At 40.4% G+C, this 19,462-nt stretch overlaps 1 protein-coding gene across 2 annotated transcripts in view; it reads right to left on the bottom strand.

Moving 5' to 3' along the window:
* Nucleotides 1–19,462, bottom strand: part of OPTN (optineurin) — a 103,250-nt gene that overhangs the window by 21,498 nt on the left and 62,290 nt on the right. For both annotated transcript variants that reach the window (XM_077264594.1, XM_077264595.1), the window contains exons 6-10: nt 15,013–15,147; nt 13,191–13,296; nt 10,212–10,327; nt 9,779–9,928; nt 5,026–5,098 (exon numbers count right to left, since the gene is read on the bottom strand). In XM_077264594.1, the coding sequence (XP_077120709.1) occupies nt 5,026–5,098; nt 9,779–9,928; nt 10,212–10,327; nt 13,191–13,296; nt 15,013–15,147 (580 nt within the window). The remainder of the gene's footprint in view (nt 1–5,025; nt 5,099–9,778; nt 9,929–10,211; nt 10,328–13,190; nt 13,297–15,012; nt 15,148–19,462) is intronic.

Below are 19,462 nucleotides of genomic sequence, written 5' to 3'. Positions count from 1 at the left end.
GCAAAACCGACATCTAATGGATTTATGTGCTCAAATGTTCGGTAAAACACACACACACACATATATATATATATATATATATATATATATATATATATATATATATATATATATATATATATATATATATATATATATATATATATATATATATATATACACATACACACACACATATCATTGAGACACATATATATTCTGTATTTATATTTACTTCAGCGCGATATATGTGAAAAGCCGGTAATTCAATTGCCGGCTTTTCATTTCTCCTGCCTAAACCCGACAGGATATGAGACATGGTTTTCATACAGTAAACCATCTCATATCCCCTTTTTTTTGCATATTCCACACTACTAATGTTAGTAGTGTGTATGTGCAAAATTTGGGCGCTGTAGCTGCTAAAATAAAGGGTTAAATGGCGGAAAAAATTGGCGTGGGCTCCCGCGCAATTTTCTCCGCCAGAGCGGTAAAGCCAGTGACTGAGGGCAGATATTAATAGTCAGGAGAGGGTCCATGGTTATTGGCCCCCCCTGGCTACAAACATCTGCCCCCAGCCACCCCAGAAAAGGCACATCTGGAAGATGCGCCTATTCTGGCACTTGGCCTCTCTCTTCCCACTCCCTGTAGCGGTGGGATATGGGGTAATGAAGGGTTAATGCCACCTTGCTATTGTAAGGTGACATTAAGCCAGATTAATAATGGAGAGGCGTAAATTATGACACCTATCCATTATTAATCCAATTGTCTGAAATGGTTAAAAAACACACACATTATTACAAAGTATTTTAATGAAATAAACACACAGGTTGTTTTAGTATTTTATTGTTCTCTCAATCCATCATAAGACCCTCGCTTGGCAAAATAAGAAACCCACAAGATACATACCGTCCGAGGATCCGTCACGTCCAACGAGGTAATCCATCTGAAGGGGTTAATTATTTTACAGCCAGGAGCTGTGCTAAAGCACTCGCTCGTGCCTGTAACCCCGGGTAATGAAAGGAAATCTGAGTGATCTGTACTTACATTGAGTTGCGGTGAGGCGCCCTCTGGTGGATGTTCTCATGAACTGGAGCCTTGGAAAAGTTCCCACGCTTGAGTTCATATGAGTTCATCCACCAGAGGGCGCCTCACCGCAACTCAGTGTAAGTACAGATCACTCAGATTTCCTTTCATTACCCGGGGTTACAGGCACGAGCGAGTGCTTTAGCACAGCTCCTGGCTGTAAAATAATTAACCCCTTCAGATGGATTACCTCGTTGGACGTGACGGTTCATCAGAGGGTATGTATCTTGTGGGTTTCTTATTTTGCCAAGCGAGGGTCTTATGATGGATTGAGAGAACAATAAAATACTAAAACAACCTGTGTGTTTATTTCATTAAAATACTTTTTAATAATGTGTGTGTGTGTCTTTTAAACCCTTTCAGACAATTGGATTAATAATGGATAGGTGTCATAATTGATGCCTCTCCATTATTAATCTGGCTTAATGTCACCTTACAATAGCAAGGTGGTATTAACCCTTCATTACCCCATATCCCACCGCTACACGGGAGTGGGAAGAGAGTGGTCAAGTGCCAGAATAGGCGCATCTTCCAGATGTGCCTTTTCTGGGGTGGCTGGGGGCAGATGTTTGTAGCCAGGGGGGGCCAATAACCATGGACCCTCTCCTGGCTATTAATATCTGCCCTCAGTCATTGGCTTTACCGCTCTGGCGGAGAAAATTGCGCGGGAGCCCACGCCAATTTTTTCCGCCATTTAACCCTTTGTTTTAGCAGCTACAGCGCCCAAATTTTGCACATACACACTTCTAACATTAGTAGTGTGGAATATGCAAAAAAAGGGGGATATGAGATGGTTTACTGTATGTAAACCATGTCTCATATCATGTCGGGTTTGGGAAGGAGAAATGAAAAGCCGGCAATTGAATTACCGGCTTTTCTATAGTTACATAGTTATTAAGGTTGAAGGAAGACTGTAAGTCCATCTAGTTCAACCCATAGCCTAACCTAACATGCCCTAACATGTTGATCCAGAGGAAGGCAAAAAAAAACCATGTGGCAAAGAGTAACTCCACCATGGGGAAAAAAATTCCTTCCCGACTCCACATACGGCAATCAGACTAGTTCCCTGGATCAACGCCTCATCAAGGAATCTAGTGTATATACCCTGTAACATTATACTTTTCCAGAAAGGTATCCAGTCCCCTCTTAAATTTAATTAATGAATCACTCATTACAACATCATACGGCAGAGAGTTCCACAGTCTCACTGCTCTTACAGTAAAGAATCCGCGTCTGTTATTATGCTTAAACCTTCTTTCCTCCAGACGTAGAGGATGCCCCCTTGTCCCTGTCTCAGGTCTATGATTAAAAAGATCATCAGAAAGGTCTTTGTACTGTCCCCTCATATATTTATACATTAAAATAAGATCACCCCTTAGTCTTCGTTTTTCCAAACTAAATAGCCCCAAGTGTAATAACCTTGGTATTGCAGACCCCCCCAGTCCTCTAATAACCTTGGTCGCTCTTCTCTGCACCCGTTCCAGTTCAGCTATGTCTTTCTTATACACCGGAGACCAGAACTGTGCACAGTATTCTAAGTGTGGTCGAACTAGTGACTTGTATAGAGGTAAAATTATGTTCTCCTCATGAGCATCTATGCCTCTTTTAATACATCCCATTATTTTATTTGCCTTTGTAGCAGCTGCCTGACACTGGCCACTGAATATGAGTTTGTCATCCACCCATACACCCAGGTCTTTTTCATTGACGATTTTGCCCAGAGTTTTAGAATTAAGCACATAGTTATACATCTTATTACTTCTACCCAAGTGCATGACCTTACATTTATCCCCATTAAAGCTCATTTGCCATTTATCAGCCCAAGCTTCTAGTTTACATAAATCATCCTGTAATATAAAATTGTCCTCCCCTGTATTGATTACCCTGCAGAGTTTAGTGTCATCTGCAAATATTGAAATTCTACTCTGAATGCCCCCTACAAGGTCATTAATAAATATGTTAAAAAGAAGAGGGCCCAATACTGACCCCTGTGGTACCCCACTGCTAACCGCGACCCAGTCCGAGTGTGCTCCATTAATAACCACCCTTTGTTTCCTATCCCTGAGCCAGCTCTCAACCCACTTACACATATTTTCCCCTATCCCCATTACTCTCATTTTATGTAACAACCTTTTGTGTGGCACCGTATCAAAAGCTTTGGAAAAGTCCATATACACTACGTCCACTGGGTTCCCTTGGTCCAGTCCGGAACTTACCTCTTCATAGAAGCTGATCAAATTAGTCTGACATGAGCGGTCCCTAGTAAACCCGTGCTGATACTGGGTCATGAGGTTATTCCTCTTCAGATACTCCAGTATAGCATCCCTTAGAATGCCCTCCAGGATTTTACCCACAGTAGAGGTTAAGCTTACTGGCCTATAATTACCGAGTTCAGTTTTTGCCCCTTTTTTGAATATTGGCACCACATTTGCTATACGCCAGTCCTGTGGTACAGTCCCTGTTATTATGGAGTCTTTAAAGATTAAAAATAATGGTCTATCAATGACTGTACTTAGTTCCTGCAGTACTCGGGGGTGTATCCCATCCGGACCCGGAGATTTGTTAATTTTAGTTATTTTTAGACGCCGCTGTACTTCCTGCTGGGTTAAGCAGGTGACACCTGCTGCGCATTTCTCGCAGTGCACACTGCTGGTCCGTGTGTAATCCGATTTATTCTCACCCCCATAGACTTTCATTGGCGAGTCTCGGCCGAGATACGCTGACAATCGCAGCATGCTGTGATTTCACTCGGATCCTGAATACGATGGAGAAAATATCGGATGATGGGAGCTGCACCATAGGTTAACATAGGGCCGAGTGCTATGCGATTTTTTATCGCATAGCACTCGTCCGTATTATGGTCTAGTGTGACCCCGGCCTAAGATGTATTCTGATTGTCAGTATATTAACCCATGGTTCATGTATCCACCAACAAAGCGAGATCTGTCTGGCGAGTGCCATATTTTCCTTTTTTTTTCTCGTGTGAAAGGTTGCATTCTTCTCGTACCTAGCCATTTTTCCTCCAACTACTCTGGTTTCCTTTCACACACCAAAACTATGCTTTAGGTTGACTGACTTTCCAAATGTAAAATATTCCTAAGATGAGCATTTGTTTTGAGATAGGGAATTAGATAATAAACTCCATTTATATATAGTGAGAAACAAAGGTGGTCCTATGTAATTAATAGGCATTTTTATTTAATTTATTACCTAATCAACTTTTCTTTATAGGGAACCTGTCACCCACAAAATCGAAGGTGAGCTAAGCCCAACGGCATCAGGGGCTTATCTACAGCATTCTGTAATGCTGTAGATAAGCCCCCGATGTATCCTGAAAGATGAGAAAAAGAGGTTAGATTATACTCACCTGGGCGGGTGGGCGGTCCGATCCGAGGGGCGTCACGGTCCGGTCCAGGGCCCCCCATCTTTATAGGATGACGTCCTCTTCTTGTCTTCACGCTGCAGCTCCGGCGCAGGTGTACTTTGTCTGCCCTGTTGAGGGCAGAGCAAAGTACTGCAGTGCGCAGGCACCGGGACGCTCTGACCTTTCCCGGCGACTGCGCACTGCAGTACTTTGCTCTGTACCCTCAACAGGGCAGACAAAGTACGCCGGAGCGTGAAAGAAGAAGAGGACGTCATCGTAAGAAGATGGGAAGACCCGGATCGGACCGCGACGCCCATCGGACCGGACCGCAGCGGGACCGCCCCTGGGTGAGTATAATCTAACCTCTTTCTCATCTTTCAGGATACACCGAGGGCTTATCTACGGCATTACAGAATGCTGTAGATAAGCCCCTGATGCCGGTGGGCTTAGCTCACCTTCGATTTTGGGGGTGACAGGTTCCCTTTAACACAATACAAATGTACCCTGCAATTCTGACATGTGGATCACAAATACCATTTTCAATTTAAGAGTTTTTAATATCCTAGTTATTTAACACACAACATACTATATGTACTTACCTCAGCTTGTCTTAATAACTCATAGTCTCCCATCTGCTTATTCAGTGCTTCCTCCAATGAAGATATCTGTTTCCTAGAAAGAATGATGAGAATGTGAGGAGCATCAAGCACATGTTTACACTTACAGTGGCTTGCAAAAGTATTCACCCCTTGGCATATTTTATTTTACTACCTCACCGCCTGTAATTTCACTGTTTGTTTTTGAGGATTTGCATCAGTACAACTGTGAACATTTGGTTTTCTTTTTATTGTGAGGCAGACAACAAATAGGACAAAATAAATGAAAGTCAGTGTGCATAACTATTCACCCCTCTAAAGTCAACCTCCTTTTCACACATTTACAGCTGCAAGCCGCTTTGGATAAGTCTCTATGAGCTTTCCATTCCTCAAGGCAGAAACTGCTCCAGCTCCTTCAAGTTAGATGGTTTCCTTTCGTGCACAGCAATCTTCATGTCTGTCCACACATTCTCAATTACAGTAAAGTCTACGCTGGACTAGGCCACTCCGAAACATTTACACGTTTCCCCTGAAACCACTCGAGTGTTATTTTAGCGGTATGCTTTGGATCATTGTCTTGTTAGACAGTAAACCTCTGTCGCAGGTCTCAAATCACTGACAGACTGAACAGGTTTAGCTCAAGAATATCATTGTGTGTCGCACTATCCATCCTCTCTTCGACTCGGACCATTTTCCTTCTCCCTACTGCTGAAAAAAATCCCCAGAGCATTATGCTGCCATCACGTTTCACTGCAGGGATGATGAGCTGTGTTTGTTTCACATCAGACATAGCATTTACCTTGGTGGCCAAAATTGGTCTCATCTGACCACATCACCTTCCTCCATATATTTGGAGAGTCTCCCACATCTCTTTTGGCAAACTCAAAATGAGCCTTACAATCTATGGAAGACTGGGCAGAAAAAAAGCCTTTACTTACACCATGGCCACCTCTCCTACGCTATGGAGTGTATGGCTTATTGTGGTTGTATGGACAGATACTCCAGTCTCTGTCTGGGAACTCTGCAGCTCCTTCAAGGTTACCTTTTGGTGGGTGGCCCTCTCTTGGCAGGTTTATTGGTGCTCCAGGGTTTCATCAGAGATTGGGATATATTTTATAACCTGACTTGTATTTCTCAACAACGTAGTTCCTGACATGTTTGGAGATCTCATTGATCTTCATGGTATTTGGTTACTGATGCTTCTTTCTTAACCCCTTTCTGCCATATGAAGTACTATCCCGTCGAGGTGACCAGGGACTTAATTCACAGGGACGGGATAGTACGTCATAGGCGATCAGCCGCGCTCACGGGGAGAGCGTGGCCTGGTGTCAGCTGATTATTACTATTATTAACCCCCAGAACACTGCGATCAAACATGATTGCAGCGTTCCGGCGGCATAGGGAAGCATCGCGCAGGGAGGGGGCTTCAGTGAACACCGTTAAAAAAAAAAAAAAGGCAAAAGCAACGCTTTATCATCATACCACCAAACAAAAAGTGAAATAACACGCAATCAAAATGACGGCTATAAATAAACATGATGCCGCTGAGAACGTCATCTTGTCCCGCAAAAAACGAGCCACCACACAGCGTCAGTGAAAAAATAAAAAAGTTATAGCCCTCAGAATAAAGCGATGCAAAAATAATTATTTTTCCTATAAAAGTTTTTATTGTATAAAAGCGCCAAGACATTAAAAAAAATGATATAAATGAGATATCGCTGTAATCTCTACTGACCCAAAGAATAAAACTGGTTTATCAATTTTACCAAACGCGGAACGGTATAAACACTACCCCCCCCCCCCCCCCAAGAAATTAATGAATTGCTGTTTTTTGTTCATTCTGCCTAACAAAAATCAGAATAAAAAGTGAACAAAAAATGTCATGTGCCCAAAAATTGTACCAATAAAAACATCAACTCCTCCCGAAAAAAAACAAGATCTCACATGACTCTGCGGACCAAAATAAAAAAAAGTATTTATTTCTATTTTCCCATTAGGGCGGGGTCTGTCGGAGTTAGGGGTCTGTCGGAGTTAGGGGTCTGTCGGAGTTAGGGGTAATGTTAGGGTTAGTACCTAAAAATGGTACCAATAAAAACGTCAACTCATCCCGCAAAAAACAAGACCTCACATGACTCTGGACCAAAATATGGAAAAATTATAGCTCTCAAAATGTGGTAACGCAAAAACTATTTTTTTGCAATAAAAAGCGTCTTTTAGCGTGTGACAGCTGCCAAACACAAAAACCTGCTATAAATAGTAAGTCAAAGCCCCCTTTATCACCGCCTTAGTTAGGGAAAAATAATAAAATAAAAAAATGTATTTATTTCTATTTTCCCATTAGGGCGGGGTCTGTCGGAGTTAGGGGTCTGCCGGAGTTAGGGGTCTGCCGGAGTTAGGGGTCGTACCTAAAAATGGTACCAATAAAAACGTCAACTCATCCCGCAAAAAACAAGACCTCACATGACTCTGGACCAAAATATGGAAGAATTATAGCTCTCAAAATGTGGTAACGCAAAAACTATTTGTAGCAATACAAAACATCTTGTGTCGTGTGTGACAGCTGCCAAACACAAAAACCCGCTATAAATAGTAAATCCAACCCCACTTTATCACCGCCTTAGTTAGGGAAAAACAACAACATTTAAAAAATGCATATTTCTATTTTCAGATTAGGGTTAGGGTTAAAGTTAGGGTTGGGGCTAAAGTTAGGGTTTGGATTACATTCACAGTTAGCGTTAGGGGTGTGGTTAGGGTTGGGATTAGGGGCGTGTTCAGGCTAGGGGTGTGGTTAGGTTTTGAGTTAGAATTGGGGGGGGGGGGGGGGGGTTTCCACTGTTTAGGCATATCAGGGGCTCTCCAAATGTGACATGGCGTCCGATCTCCATTCCAGCCAATTCTGCGTTGAAAAAGTAAAACAGTGCTCCTTCCCTTCCGAGCTCTCCCGTACCCCAACATATGAGGTATCAGCGTACTCAGAACAAATTGGACAACAACTTTTGGGGTCCAATTTCTCCTGCTACCCTTGGGAAAATACAAAACTGGGGGCTACAAAAAAAATCTATTTTGTGGAAAAAAAAGATTTTTTATTTTCACGGCTCCACGTTATAAACTGTAGTGAAACACTTGGGGGTTCAAAGTTCTCACAACACATCTAGTTAAGTTCCTTTGGGGGTCTAGTTTCCAATATGGGGTCACTTGTGGGGGGTTTCTATTGTTTAGATACATCAGGGGCTCTGCAAACACAAAGTGATGCCTGCAGACAATTCCATCTAAGTCTGCATTCCAAACGGCGCTCCTTCCCTTCCGAGGACCGCCATGCGCCCAAACGGGGGTTTCCCCCCACATATGGGGTATCAGCGTACTCAGGAAAATTGTACAACAACTTTTGGGGTCCAATTTCTCCTGTTACCCTTGGTAAAATAAAACAAATTGGATCTGAAGAAAATGTTAATTTTTTTTTTAAAGATTCCAAAAATTCCTGTGAAACACCTGAAGGGTTAATAAACTTCTTGAATGTGATTTTGAGCACCTTGAGGGGTGCAGTTTTTAGAATGGTGGCACACTTGGGTATTTTCTATCATATAGACCCCTCAAAGTGACTTCGAATGTGATGTGGTCCCTAAAAAAAAAAAAAAAAAAAAAAATGGTGTTGTAAAAATGAGAAATTGCTGGTCAAATTTTAACCCTAACAATAAAAAATGTTGGTTCCAAAATTGTGCCGATTTAAAAGTTGAGATGTGGGAAATGTTACTTATTTTGTGTGACATCTCTCTGAGATTTAAGGGCATGAAAATTCTAAGTTGGAAAATTGCAAAATAATCAAAAATTTCGCCAAAGTTCCTTTTTTTTTTTTTTTTAACAAATAAACGCAAGTAATGTCAAGGAAATTTTACCAGTATCATGAAGTACAATATGTCATGAGAAAACAGTGTCAGAATCACCAGGATCCGTTGAAGCGTTCCAGAGTTATGACCTCATAAAGGGACAGTGGTCAGAATTGTAAAAATTGGCCTGGTCATTAACGTGCAAACCACCCCTGGGGGTTAAGGGGTTAATGGTGTTGCAGTCTCGGTGGCCTTTCAGAAAAGGTGTGTATATACTGACAAGACCATGTGACACAGATTGCACATAGGTGGACTTCCTATCACTAAGCATGTGACTTACGAAGATAATTGCACCTATAAATTTAATATATGCCTATATTTTTCTCACTTCACCAACTTAGACTATTTAGTGCTGATGCATCACACTGAAATCGGATTACAAAAATATTGCAATGTAACAAAATAGGTAAAAAGCCAAGAGGGAGGGGTAATACTTTTGCAAGCCACTGTATAAATATTAAAAGGAGTTTTAGCTGGCCACACACATACAGCGCTCTCTCAGCAATCAGCTATCTCTTCAGTCTGCGCAATAAACATGAATGATGCGCTCGGCCAAATGCTCATGTACTCAAAGGGGAAAGTGGAAAAAGCTGCGGTGAGAAGAACAGCACCTGCTAGAAGACAGTCGGGAGTCCCCATAGACATGACTATAAACCAATCGCAAGGATATTGGTGTGTTCGGCCTACTTTAGTCTAATGTGTATGGGAACCATTTTATCAACGATATAAAAGCCAATGTTCTAGGAAAAACACAAAGTTATATGGACCTATGAGTTAATATTTTTTGCATCCTACGTATGCTATAGCATAAAAGACATGCAGAAACTGTCCATTCATCCTTCATGGTTTTCGATCTGTGTCTGTGCACCCACTGATGTTCCTCTGCTTTGCTCCGCTCCATTTTCATCTCGGACTGCAGGCTTTCAACTTGAAGCTCTAACTTGCTCACAGAATACTGAAGCGTTTGTTTCTCATCCAGATCAACCTGATTATCCACAAGTTTCTTATCTAGAGATGAACATCTAGAACCAAGAACAAAACAGAAAACAATTCTAAAGGCGTTATAAATACCAGATATGGAATACTGCCCACATGAAAGCACTGCGAGCGTGTCAGGGCCCCACTACTGTAACCAGTCACTGCAAAATCAGTTAATACCTGAAGCACCTGAAGGAAATACCTCCTGTTTGCAAAATTGTGTGGCTCCAGCTCCAGGCAGCAGCCAAAACATGAGAACCACATGGTGACAAAGATGCCTGGACTAGATCTGCACTGCTGGAATGAAGACCTGCAATCACTCCTTACCTGTCCTGCAGCTTGTTTTTTATGACCTGGGCTTCATTTAACTTTTCACTTGTTTCGTATAGTTCTTTATTCAGAGCCTCAATCTTCTGCTTTAGGTTTTCTACTTCCACAGAAAGCTGTAAAGCAAATTCATTGTCAGTACACAGTATGGCCAACTAAAACGACTCCCATATAAATCAGAGAACAGGATGTAATGTGGAATAATACATTACTAATGAGGCACCACAAACCAATCCTTGGGGTCATAGACTGATACATTTTACAACACCTGTTCCACAATCATCTGTGAATGGCTTTTGGGGTTCAGAGGCCTCTAATGGCTCCAATGTATTGATACAAGAAGGGATTTTGGTAGACATCCCTATCAAATGAGGAAGGAAGAGGTACATAGATTCATGTTTGTAAATATTATGGCATTTATGTAGGAACACACACACTTCTCAGTATTAGGCTACAGTTAGAAGGCGTGGATTATCTCATCCGAGAGAACTGGGCCAAGATAAATAAGAGTACACTGTGGAGATCAAGAAGAAAATTTCTCCATCTTATCCATTCTTCATCAGAGTGCAGTCCGATGCTTTCCACACACTAGAATGGGTGAGCGGCATCAGATTTTAGTCAGTGAAAAAAAAACTGTGCAACAGCAGTGACACATTGCATAACATAACATTGGTCCAAGTGCTACCTGGTTTAACCCCTTCATGACCTATGACATACCTGTACGTCATAGGTCGCCTCCCTGTCTTTGATGCAGGCTCCAATGCTGAGCAACCGGGGGATCTGCAGGAGACCCCTGTGCTGGTCATTACAGATCTGCTTTGAACACCGCCCCTGTGGCAGGTGTTCATAGCAGATGAGCATCTCTCCTACACATAGCAGGGCTGAAACCCTATGTGTAGTACCATGCAATCAGAAGATCACAGCTTTAAGTCTCCTAAGGAGACTATTGAAAGAATAAAAAGTGTAAAAAAAAGTTTTAAAAAAAAAATATATATAAAAAAATTAAAATCACCTCCCTATCAAAACATTATATTAAAAAAAATACAAAATACAGATTTGGTATCGCTGGGTTAAAAAACGCCCGATCAAAATATAAAAAGAAGTAATCCGATCGGTGAACAGCGTAATGAGAAAATAAAATCAAAACGTAAGAAATACATTTTTTGGGTTGCCACAACATTGCAATAACAGGCGATCAAAAAATTGTATCGATAAAACAACAGCTTGGCGCACAAAAAATAAGCCCCTCACCCAGCCCCAGATCCTGAAAAAGGGTGCCAATTTTACAAACTTTGAATTGTTTTCACCACTTAAAACAGAACCTAGACATGTTTGGTGTCTGCAAACTCATATTGAACTGGAGAATCATAATGGCAGGTCAGTTTTAGCATTTAGTGAACATAGTAAAAAATAAAAAACAATTGTAGAACGACATTTTTATTTTTTTTTTTAACAATTTCACGGCACTTGAAATTTGTTTTCCAATAAAACTAATGGCGTCGTTCAAAAGTACAACTCGTCCTGAAAAAAATAAGCCCTCACATGGCCATATTGATGGAAAAATAAACAATAGTTATGGCTCTGGTAAGAAGCGGAGCAAAAAACAAAAATGGAAAATCCCAAGGTGGTAAAGGCGTTAAAAAGAAAAAAAAAAAAAAAAAAAGGTTGGATAGCACTGATCCGATGACTACGCTGGTGTGAGCGGCCCGTGCAGTGGTTTCCATATTCGACAGCACTCTAGCAGCTGCTATATATTCCCTTTGATAAATGCCTATCATTCGTACTCTATTTGGAAGGTGTTAGGTTAGCTTTCAAATACACCAACTGCATAACAATAATCCTCCGTGTAAATTTCACATTCCCCTACTCATCATATTGATTGATTGATTTATGCACATAATGTACATCAGCAGTAGATGAGGTTTCCTAGCTCAGCCCGAAGATTCATTCTCTCCACAAATGACATTTCCTTTATACCTTTTCAAATCATTCGGAATCAAATAACAGGACATTTCTGAGCTACAAATCACATGGGTAAGACCATTACATATGGAAAATAAACCCACACATTAAGGAAACGGTAAAAACTTTTTGTAACTGATTGTTTGCACTCAGGGTTTTGCATCTTGGGAGATGCTACATGAAGTGGAATTTTTCACAATTCAGTAGCATAAAACAGTTCAAAGCACCTTTCAATTTGATTCAAGAAGTGTTAAGTAATCTTTATTTTTGTCTCTTGCTGCTGACCAAGCATATAAATAAAATTTTCAGTCAAGGCTTGTATGGCGACTTCTTGTAGTGGACATTTCAGCCCTTCCTGGGTCATTGTCTAAAAGTCACCAGAATATAGGATAAGACAGGAGCAGAAAACGGGTTTGTGCACTCTCTGCTGACATGTTATTCTATACTTTCGAACCTTCTAGGCAAAGGCCCAACAGGGGCTGAAATATCCTCTATAGGAGTGAGCAAAACGATTCATAAAACCCTGGTCCAGCAGCCTCAGGTACCTCTTGATTAGAAGACCTAGAAATATTATGCAATTTGTCTCTTCAGAGAGGAAGAGAGCTAGAACTCTAGTGCCACCTAGTGGAAGTAGCAATCCTAACAGTCAATATCGACTCTCTAACGAACCTTGTCACATGACTTAAGATAAAAGCCAAAACCAAAATCTCAATTTATAGACACTGTTTCGGGGTACTGCCCCTCGTCAGTGCAAAGTATGAGATTTAGGTTGAGACATCATGGCAGTTTTTGAGGCCGGCTAATCTGAAGAGATGCCCAGGGTGCTGGCAGTTAGTAGAACGTTCGCAGTGCTCTAGTCCAGCTGCCATGGACTATCAAAGTGGCTGCTGCAGAACAGTCCTGCAAATTGTTTTACAGACAAACTTACAAATTACAATAGTCATGCTATTATAGTTAGTGCTCCTTCTCATCTGTGCTAGCTTTTATACGGAACACCTGGTGACTATAAAGTCTTACCATCTCTGCAAACTCTTCATCTTTCTTATCACTCTGTTGTTCAGTTGGTTCAGTCTCAGTCTCTTTCTCTGACAAATCAGATGATTTATTTTCCAGTTGTGACAATCTATAAAGAATTACATTAAATTTATTTAGTTTTCAATTAAAGAGAACCTGTCAGCTGATTCATGCTGCCCAAACTATAAGCAGCTTGGTCAGGAGCTGAAGAGAGGAATGATAAATGCAGGGACAATCGATTTCTTGTTTCTACATAGAGCAGAGGAAAGAGAATAATTAACTGGGTAGAAAAGAAAAATGAGCAATTGTAAGTACACAGTGCTGTATAATGAGATGATTCCAATAAGAACTGTGATGGGAGTGCTTCTTTAATCAACTATACACAGGATTTGTGATAATACAGGTGCTTCTCACAAAATTAGAATATCATCAAAAACTTACATTTCAGTTCTTCAATACAAAAAGTGAAACTCATTGTATAGAGTCATTACAAATAGAGTGATGTATTTCAAGTGTTTATTTCTGTTAATGTTGATGATTATGGCTTACAGCCAATGAAAACCCAAACGTCATTATCTCAGTAAATTAGAATACTTTAGAACACCAGCTTGAAAAATGATTTTAAGAATCCGAAATGTTGGCCTACTAAAATACTAAAATGTATGTTCAATAAATGCACTCAATACTTGGTCGGGGCTCCTTTTGCATCAATAACTGCATTAATGCGGCGTGGCATGGAGGCGATCAGCCTGTGGCACTGCTGAGGTGTTATGGAAGCCCACGTTGCTTTGATAGCAGCCTTCAGCTCGTCTGCATTGTTGGATCTAGCGTCACAGCTTCCTCTTGACAATACGTCACATCTTCCTCTTGACAATACCCTATATATTCTCTTATATATTCTCTATGGGGTTAAGGTCAGGGGAGTTTGCTGGCCAATCAAGCACAGTGATACTGTTGCTTTTAAACCAGGTATTGGTACTTTTGGCAGTGTGGACAGGTGCCAAGTCCTGCTAGAGAATTAAATTTCCATCTCCAAAAATCTTGTTGGCAGAGGGAAGCATGAAGTGCTGTAAAATTTCCTGGTGGACGGCTGCGCTGACTTTGGTCTTGATAAAAACAAAGTGGACCTACGCCAGCAGATGACATGGCTCCCCAAACCATCACTGATTGTGGAAACTTCACACTAGACCTCAAGCAGCTTGGATTCTGTGCCTCTCCACTCTTCCTCCAGACTCTGGAATCTTGATTTTCAAATGTAATGCAAAATTTACTTTCCTTGTGGAGTGTATCAATGACTGCCTTCTGGACATCTGTCAAGTCAGCAGTCTGCCCCATGATTGTGGAGCCTACTGAAACAAACTAAGGGACTTTTTCAAGTGCTTAGGAAGCCTTTGCAGGTGTTTTTTTTAAATTATTCTAATTTACGGAGATAATGACTTTTGGGTTTTCATTGGCCGTAAGCCATAATCATCAACATTAACAGAAATAAACACTTTAAATAGATCACTCTATGACTCTATTATATAGGAGTTTCACTATTTGTACTGAAGAACTGAAATAAATTAAACTTTTGCTGATTTTCTAATTTTGTGAGAAGCACCTGTATATAACATTAAGTGCCGTGGAACCCTACTTATAACTGTAATGGGAAGGGGCATCTTTAATCCACCATTTCTACTTGCTGTACAACAGTGGTGAGTAGGATCTCACATGGATCAGTGGGTCAGGTATGCCCCAATGTTTGTCTACATGACCAACAGAGTATGCCGACTACAGTTCTAGCAAACTCAATATCCTATTAGCGACAACCCTGCAGTACACTTGCCTCTCTTTTGCACTTGCTAGCTCCTTTTGTAACAGTTCTACTTTTTCAGTTTCCTCTCGTAAGCTGTGAAGGAGTTTGCTCACTGCCAGTTCTTCTGACTCCATGGCACGAGTCTCGTCATCAGAACACCTTGTCCTGAAATATCAAATATTTGCATTTAAATTCTTCATTGGCAACAGAGTAGGTGACATAATAAACAGTGGCTACAAGGCACCGTGACATTACATCTAACATTTCAGCTGCATTACTTAAACCTTGCATTGAATTATACGAATCAGTGGTTGATACTGCCTACGCCACTGTTCTTTTTCATGACCTGAATATAAAATACTAGGAACACTCACTGACAATCCCAATCTACTTTTTTCACTAATCAGTAGGATATTCTTAGTCGAGGGTAGTTTTATGACTGAATGGAGAAAAATAAAATGTTATAAAATGTTTCTGTAAGGAATAGAAACATGCACAGCAATAAAACAGACATTCCCTCTCTGCAAGTATCTCCTATTTATAGGCATTAGATCACAGCAAGTGTCACAGCCAGATGTTAGACACAGTAAAAAAAAAAAAGTGAAAAAAGTTGCTCATAAAAACATTAAAGTCTATTATGCTGTGAGTTATGGTCTTTACATGCCTCTCTACACCCCCCATTGTGTGGGAGGTTTTGGATGTAGGACAGATGCTAAAAAGCAGCCAGATTATAGCAATCTGAGTTCTTACTCTGTTCAGGCTCGTTCAGATCAGTGTATTATACGTACACGTGCACTCCGGGTTAAAAATCAGATATTGGTTCATGCACTGTTATTCACTAGGGCTGTTCAGATTTTTTTTTTTTATTTTTTTTTTTTTTAAAAGCCAAATGGACATTCATTCTATAAAAAAAAAAAAAAAAATCTGCATGCACTAAGCTCTTCCATATTTCAAATGAAACTTGCATATTCAAGTCTATTGCTGCACAAAAAAAAAAATGGTTTTAATACAGATCATCTGTATAGCATCTAATACATTGCAATTATCATAGGAAACTGTAGTTTATCCTGTACATTTTTTTAACTTGATTTATAAAAACAAATGCCATAAGGTTGAAAAAAAAAAACAAAAAAAACATACAGCTGTAATACGGATGAGAAAAGTCAATTTTTTTGTACATTAAAAAATGGAATATTTTCCATATGCTTGTCGTATGGTAAAAATCTCTTAATGCTCCAGGGAAACCAACAACAAGCCGATCCTTCTTCAATGCATTTCTTGGTCATGTGTTTAACCCCTTCACCCCCAAGGGTGGTTTGCACGTTAATGACCGGGCCAATTTTTACAATTCTGACCACTGTCCCTTTATGAGGTTATAACTCTGGAACGGTTCAACAGATCTTGGCGATTCTGACATTGTTTTCTCGTGACATATTGTACTTCATGTTAGTGGTAAAATTTATTCGATATAACTTGCGTTTATTTGTGAAAAAAATGGAAATTTGGCGAAATTTTTGAAAATTTCGCAATTTCCAACTTTGAATTTTTATGCCCTTAAATCACAGACATATGTCACGCAAAATACTTAATAAGTAACATTTCCCACATGTCTACTTTACATCAGCACAATTTTGGAACCAAAATTTTTTTTTGTTAGGGAGTTACAAGGGTTAAAATTTGACCAGAAATTTCTCATTTTTACAACACCATTTTTTTTTAGGGACCACATCTCATTTGAAGTCATTTTGAGGGGTCTATATGATAGAAAATACCCAAGTGTGACACCATTCTAAAAACTGCACCCCTCAAGGTGCTCAAAACCACATTCAAGAAGTTTATTAACCCTTCAGGTGTTTCACAGGAATTTTTGGAATGTTTAAATAAAAATAAACATTTAATTTTTTTTCACACAAAATTTATTTCAGCTCCAATTTGTTTTATTTTACCAAGGGTAACAGGAGAAAATGGACCCCCAAAGTTGTTGTACAATTTGTCCTGAGTACACGGATACCCCATATGTGGGGGTAAACCACTGTTTGGGCGCATGGCAGAGCTCGGAAGGAAAGGAGCGCCATTTGACTTTTCAATGCAAAATTGACTGGAATTGAGATGGGACGCCATGTTGCGTTTGGAGAGCCCCTGATGTGCCTAAACATTGAAACCCCCCACAAGTGACACCATTTTGGAAAGTAAACCCCCTAAGGAACTTATCTAGATGTGTGGTGAGCACTTTGACCCACCAAGTGCTTCACAGAAGTTTATAATGCAGAGCCGTAAAAATAAAAAATCATATTTTTTCACAAAAATGATCTTTTCGCCCCCAATTTTTTATTTTCCCAAGTGTAAGAGAAGAAATTGGACCCCAAAAAATGTTGTGCAATTTGTCCTGAGTACGCTGATACCCCATATGTGGGTGTAAACCATTGTTTGGGCGCATGGCAGAGCTTGGAAGGGAAGGAGCGCCATTTGACTTATCAATGCAAAATTGACTGGAATGGAGATGGGACGCCATGTTGCGTTTGGAGAGCCCCTGATGTGCCTAAACATTGAAACCCCCCACAAGTGACACCATTTTGGAAATTAGACCCCCTAAGGAACTTATCTAGATGTGTTTTGAGAGCTTTGAACCCCCAAGTGTTTCACTACAGATTATAACGCAGAGCCGTGAAAATAAAAAGTCTTTTTTTTTTTTCCACAAAAATGATTTTTTAGCCCCCAGCTTTTGTATTTTTACAAGGGTGACAGAATAAACTGGACCCCAAAAGTTGTTGTCCAATTTGTCCTGAGTACGATGATACCCCATATATGGGGGGGAACCACTGTTTGGGCGCATGACAGAGCTCGGAAGGGAAGGAGCACCATTTGGAATGCAGACTTAAATGGATTGGTCTGCAGGCGTCACGTTGCATTTGCAGAGCCCCTGATGTACCCAAACAGTACAAACCCCCCAAAAGTGACCCCATATTGGAAACTAGACCTCCCAAGGAACTTATCTAGATGTGTTGTGAGAACTTTGAACCCCCAAGTGTTTCACTACAGTTTATAAAGCAAAGCCGTGAAAATAAAAATTCTTTTTTTTTTTTAACAAAAATGATTTTTTAGCCCCCAGCTTTGTATTTTTACAAGGGTTACAGAATAAATTGGACCCTAAAAGTTGTTGTTCAATTTGTCCTGAGTACGCTGATACCCCCTATGTGGGGGGGAACCACTGTTTGGGCGCATGACAGAGCTCGGAAGGGAAGGAGCACTGTTTTACTTTTTCAACTTATCTAGATGTGTTGTGAGAACTTTGAACCCCCAAGTGTTTCACTACAGTTTACAACGCAGAGCCGTGAAAATAAAACATTTTTTTTCCCACAAAAATGATTTTTAGCCCCCCAAATTTTTATTTTCCCAAGGATAACAAGAGAACTTGGACCCCAGAAGTTGTTGTTCAATTTGTCCCGAGTACGGTGATAACCCATATGTTGGGGTAAACCCCTTTTTGGACGCACGGGAGAGCTCGGAAGGGAAGGAGCACTGTTTTACTTTTTCAACGCAGAATTGGCTGGAATTGAGATTGGACGCCATGTCGCGTTTGGAGAGCCCCTGATGTGCCTGAACAGTGGAAACTCCCCAATTCTACCTGAAACCCTAACCCAAACACACCCCTAACCCTAATCCCAACGGTAACCCTAACCACACCCCTAACCCTGACACACCCATAACTCTAATCCCAACCCTAATCCCAACCGTAAATGTAATCCAAACCCTAACCCTAACTTTACCTCCAACCCTAACCCTAGCCCTAACCCTAACCCTAACCCTAATGGGAAAATGGAAATAAATACATTTTTTTAATTTTATTATTTTTCCCTAACTAAGGGGGTGATGAAGGGGGGGTTTGATTTACTTTTATAGCGTTTTTTATATCGGATTTTGATGATTGGCAGCTGTCACACAATAAAAGATGCTTTTTATAGCAAAAAAGTTTTTGCGTCTCCACATTTTGAGACCTATAATTTTTCCACATTTTGGTCCACAGAGTCATGTGAGGTCTTGTTTTTTGCGGGACGAGTTGACGTTTTTATTGGTAACATTTTCGGACACGTGACCGTTTTTGATCACTTTTTATTCCGATTTTTGTGAGGCAGAATGACCAAAAACCAGCTATTCATGAATTTCTTTTGGGAGAGGCGTTTATACCGTTCTGCGTTTGGTAAAATTGATAAAGCAGTTTTATTCTTCGGGTCAGTACGATTACAGCGATACCTCATTTATATCATTTTTTTATGTTTTGGCGCTTTTATACAATAAAAGCTATTTTATAGAAAAAATAATTATTTTGGTATCGCTTTATTCTCAGGACTATAACTTTTTTATTTTTTTGCTGATGATGCTGTATGGCGGCTCGTTTTTTGCGGGACAAGATGACGTTTTCAGCGGTACCATGGTTATTTATATCCGTCTTTTTGATCGCGTGTTATTCCACTTTTTGTTC

Source organism: Ranitomeya variabilis, chromosome 5 (genome assembly GCF_051348905.1).
Source record: "Ranitomeya variabilis isolate aRanVar5 chromosome 5, aRanVar5.hap1, whole genome shotgun sequence".
NCBI lineage: Eukaryota > Metazoa > Chordata > Amphibia > Anura > Dendrobatidae > Ranitomeya > Ranitomeya variabilis.
Note: the sequence above shows the minus strand (reverse complement) of the source record. Positions and strands in the feature narration are given on the sequence as shown.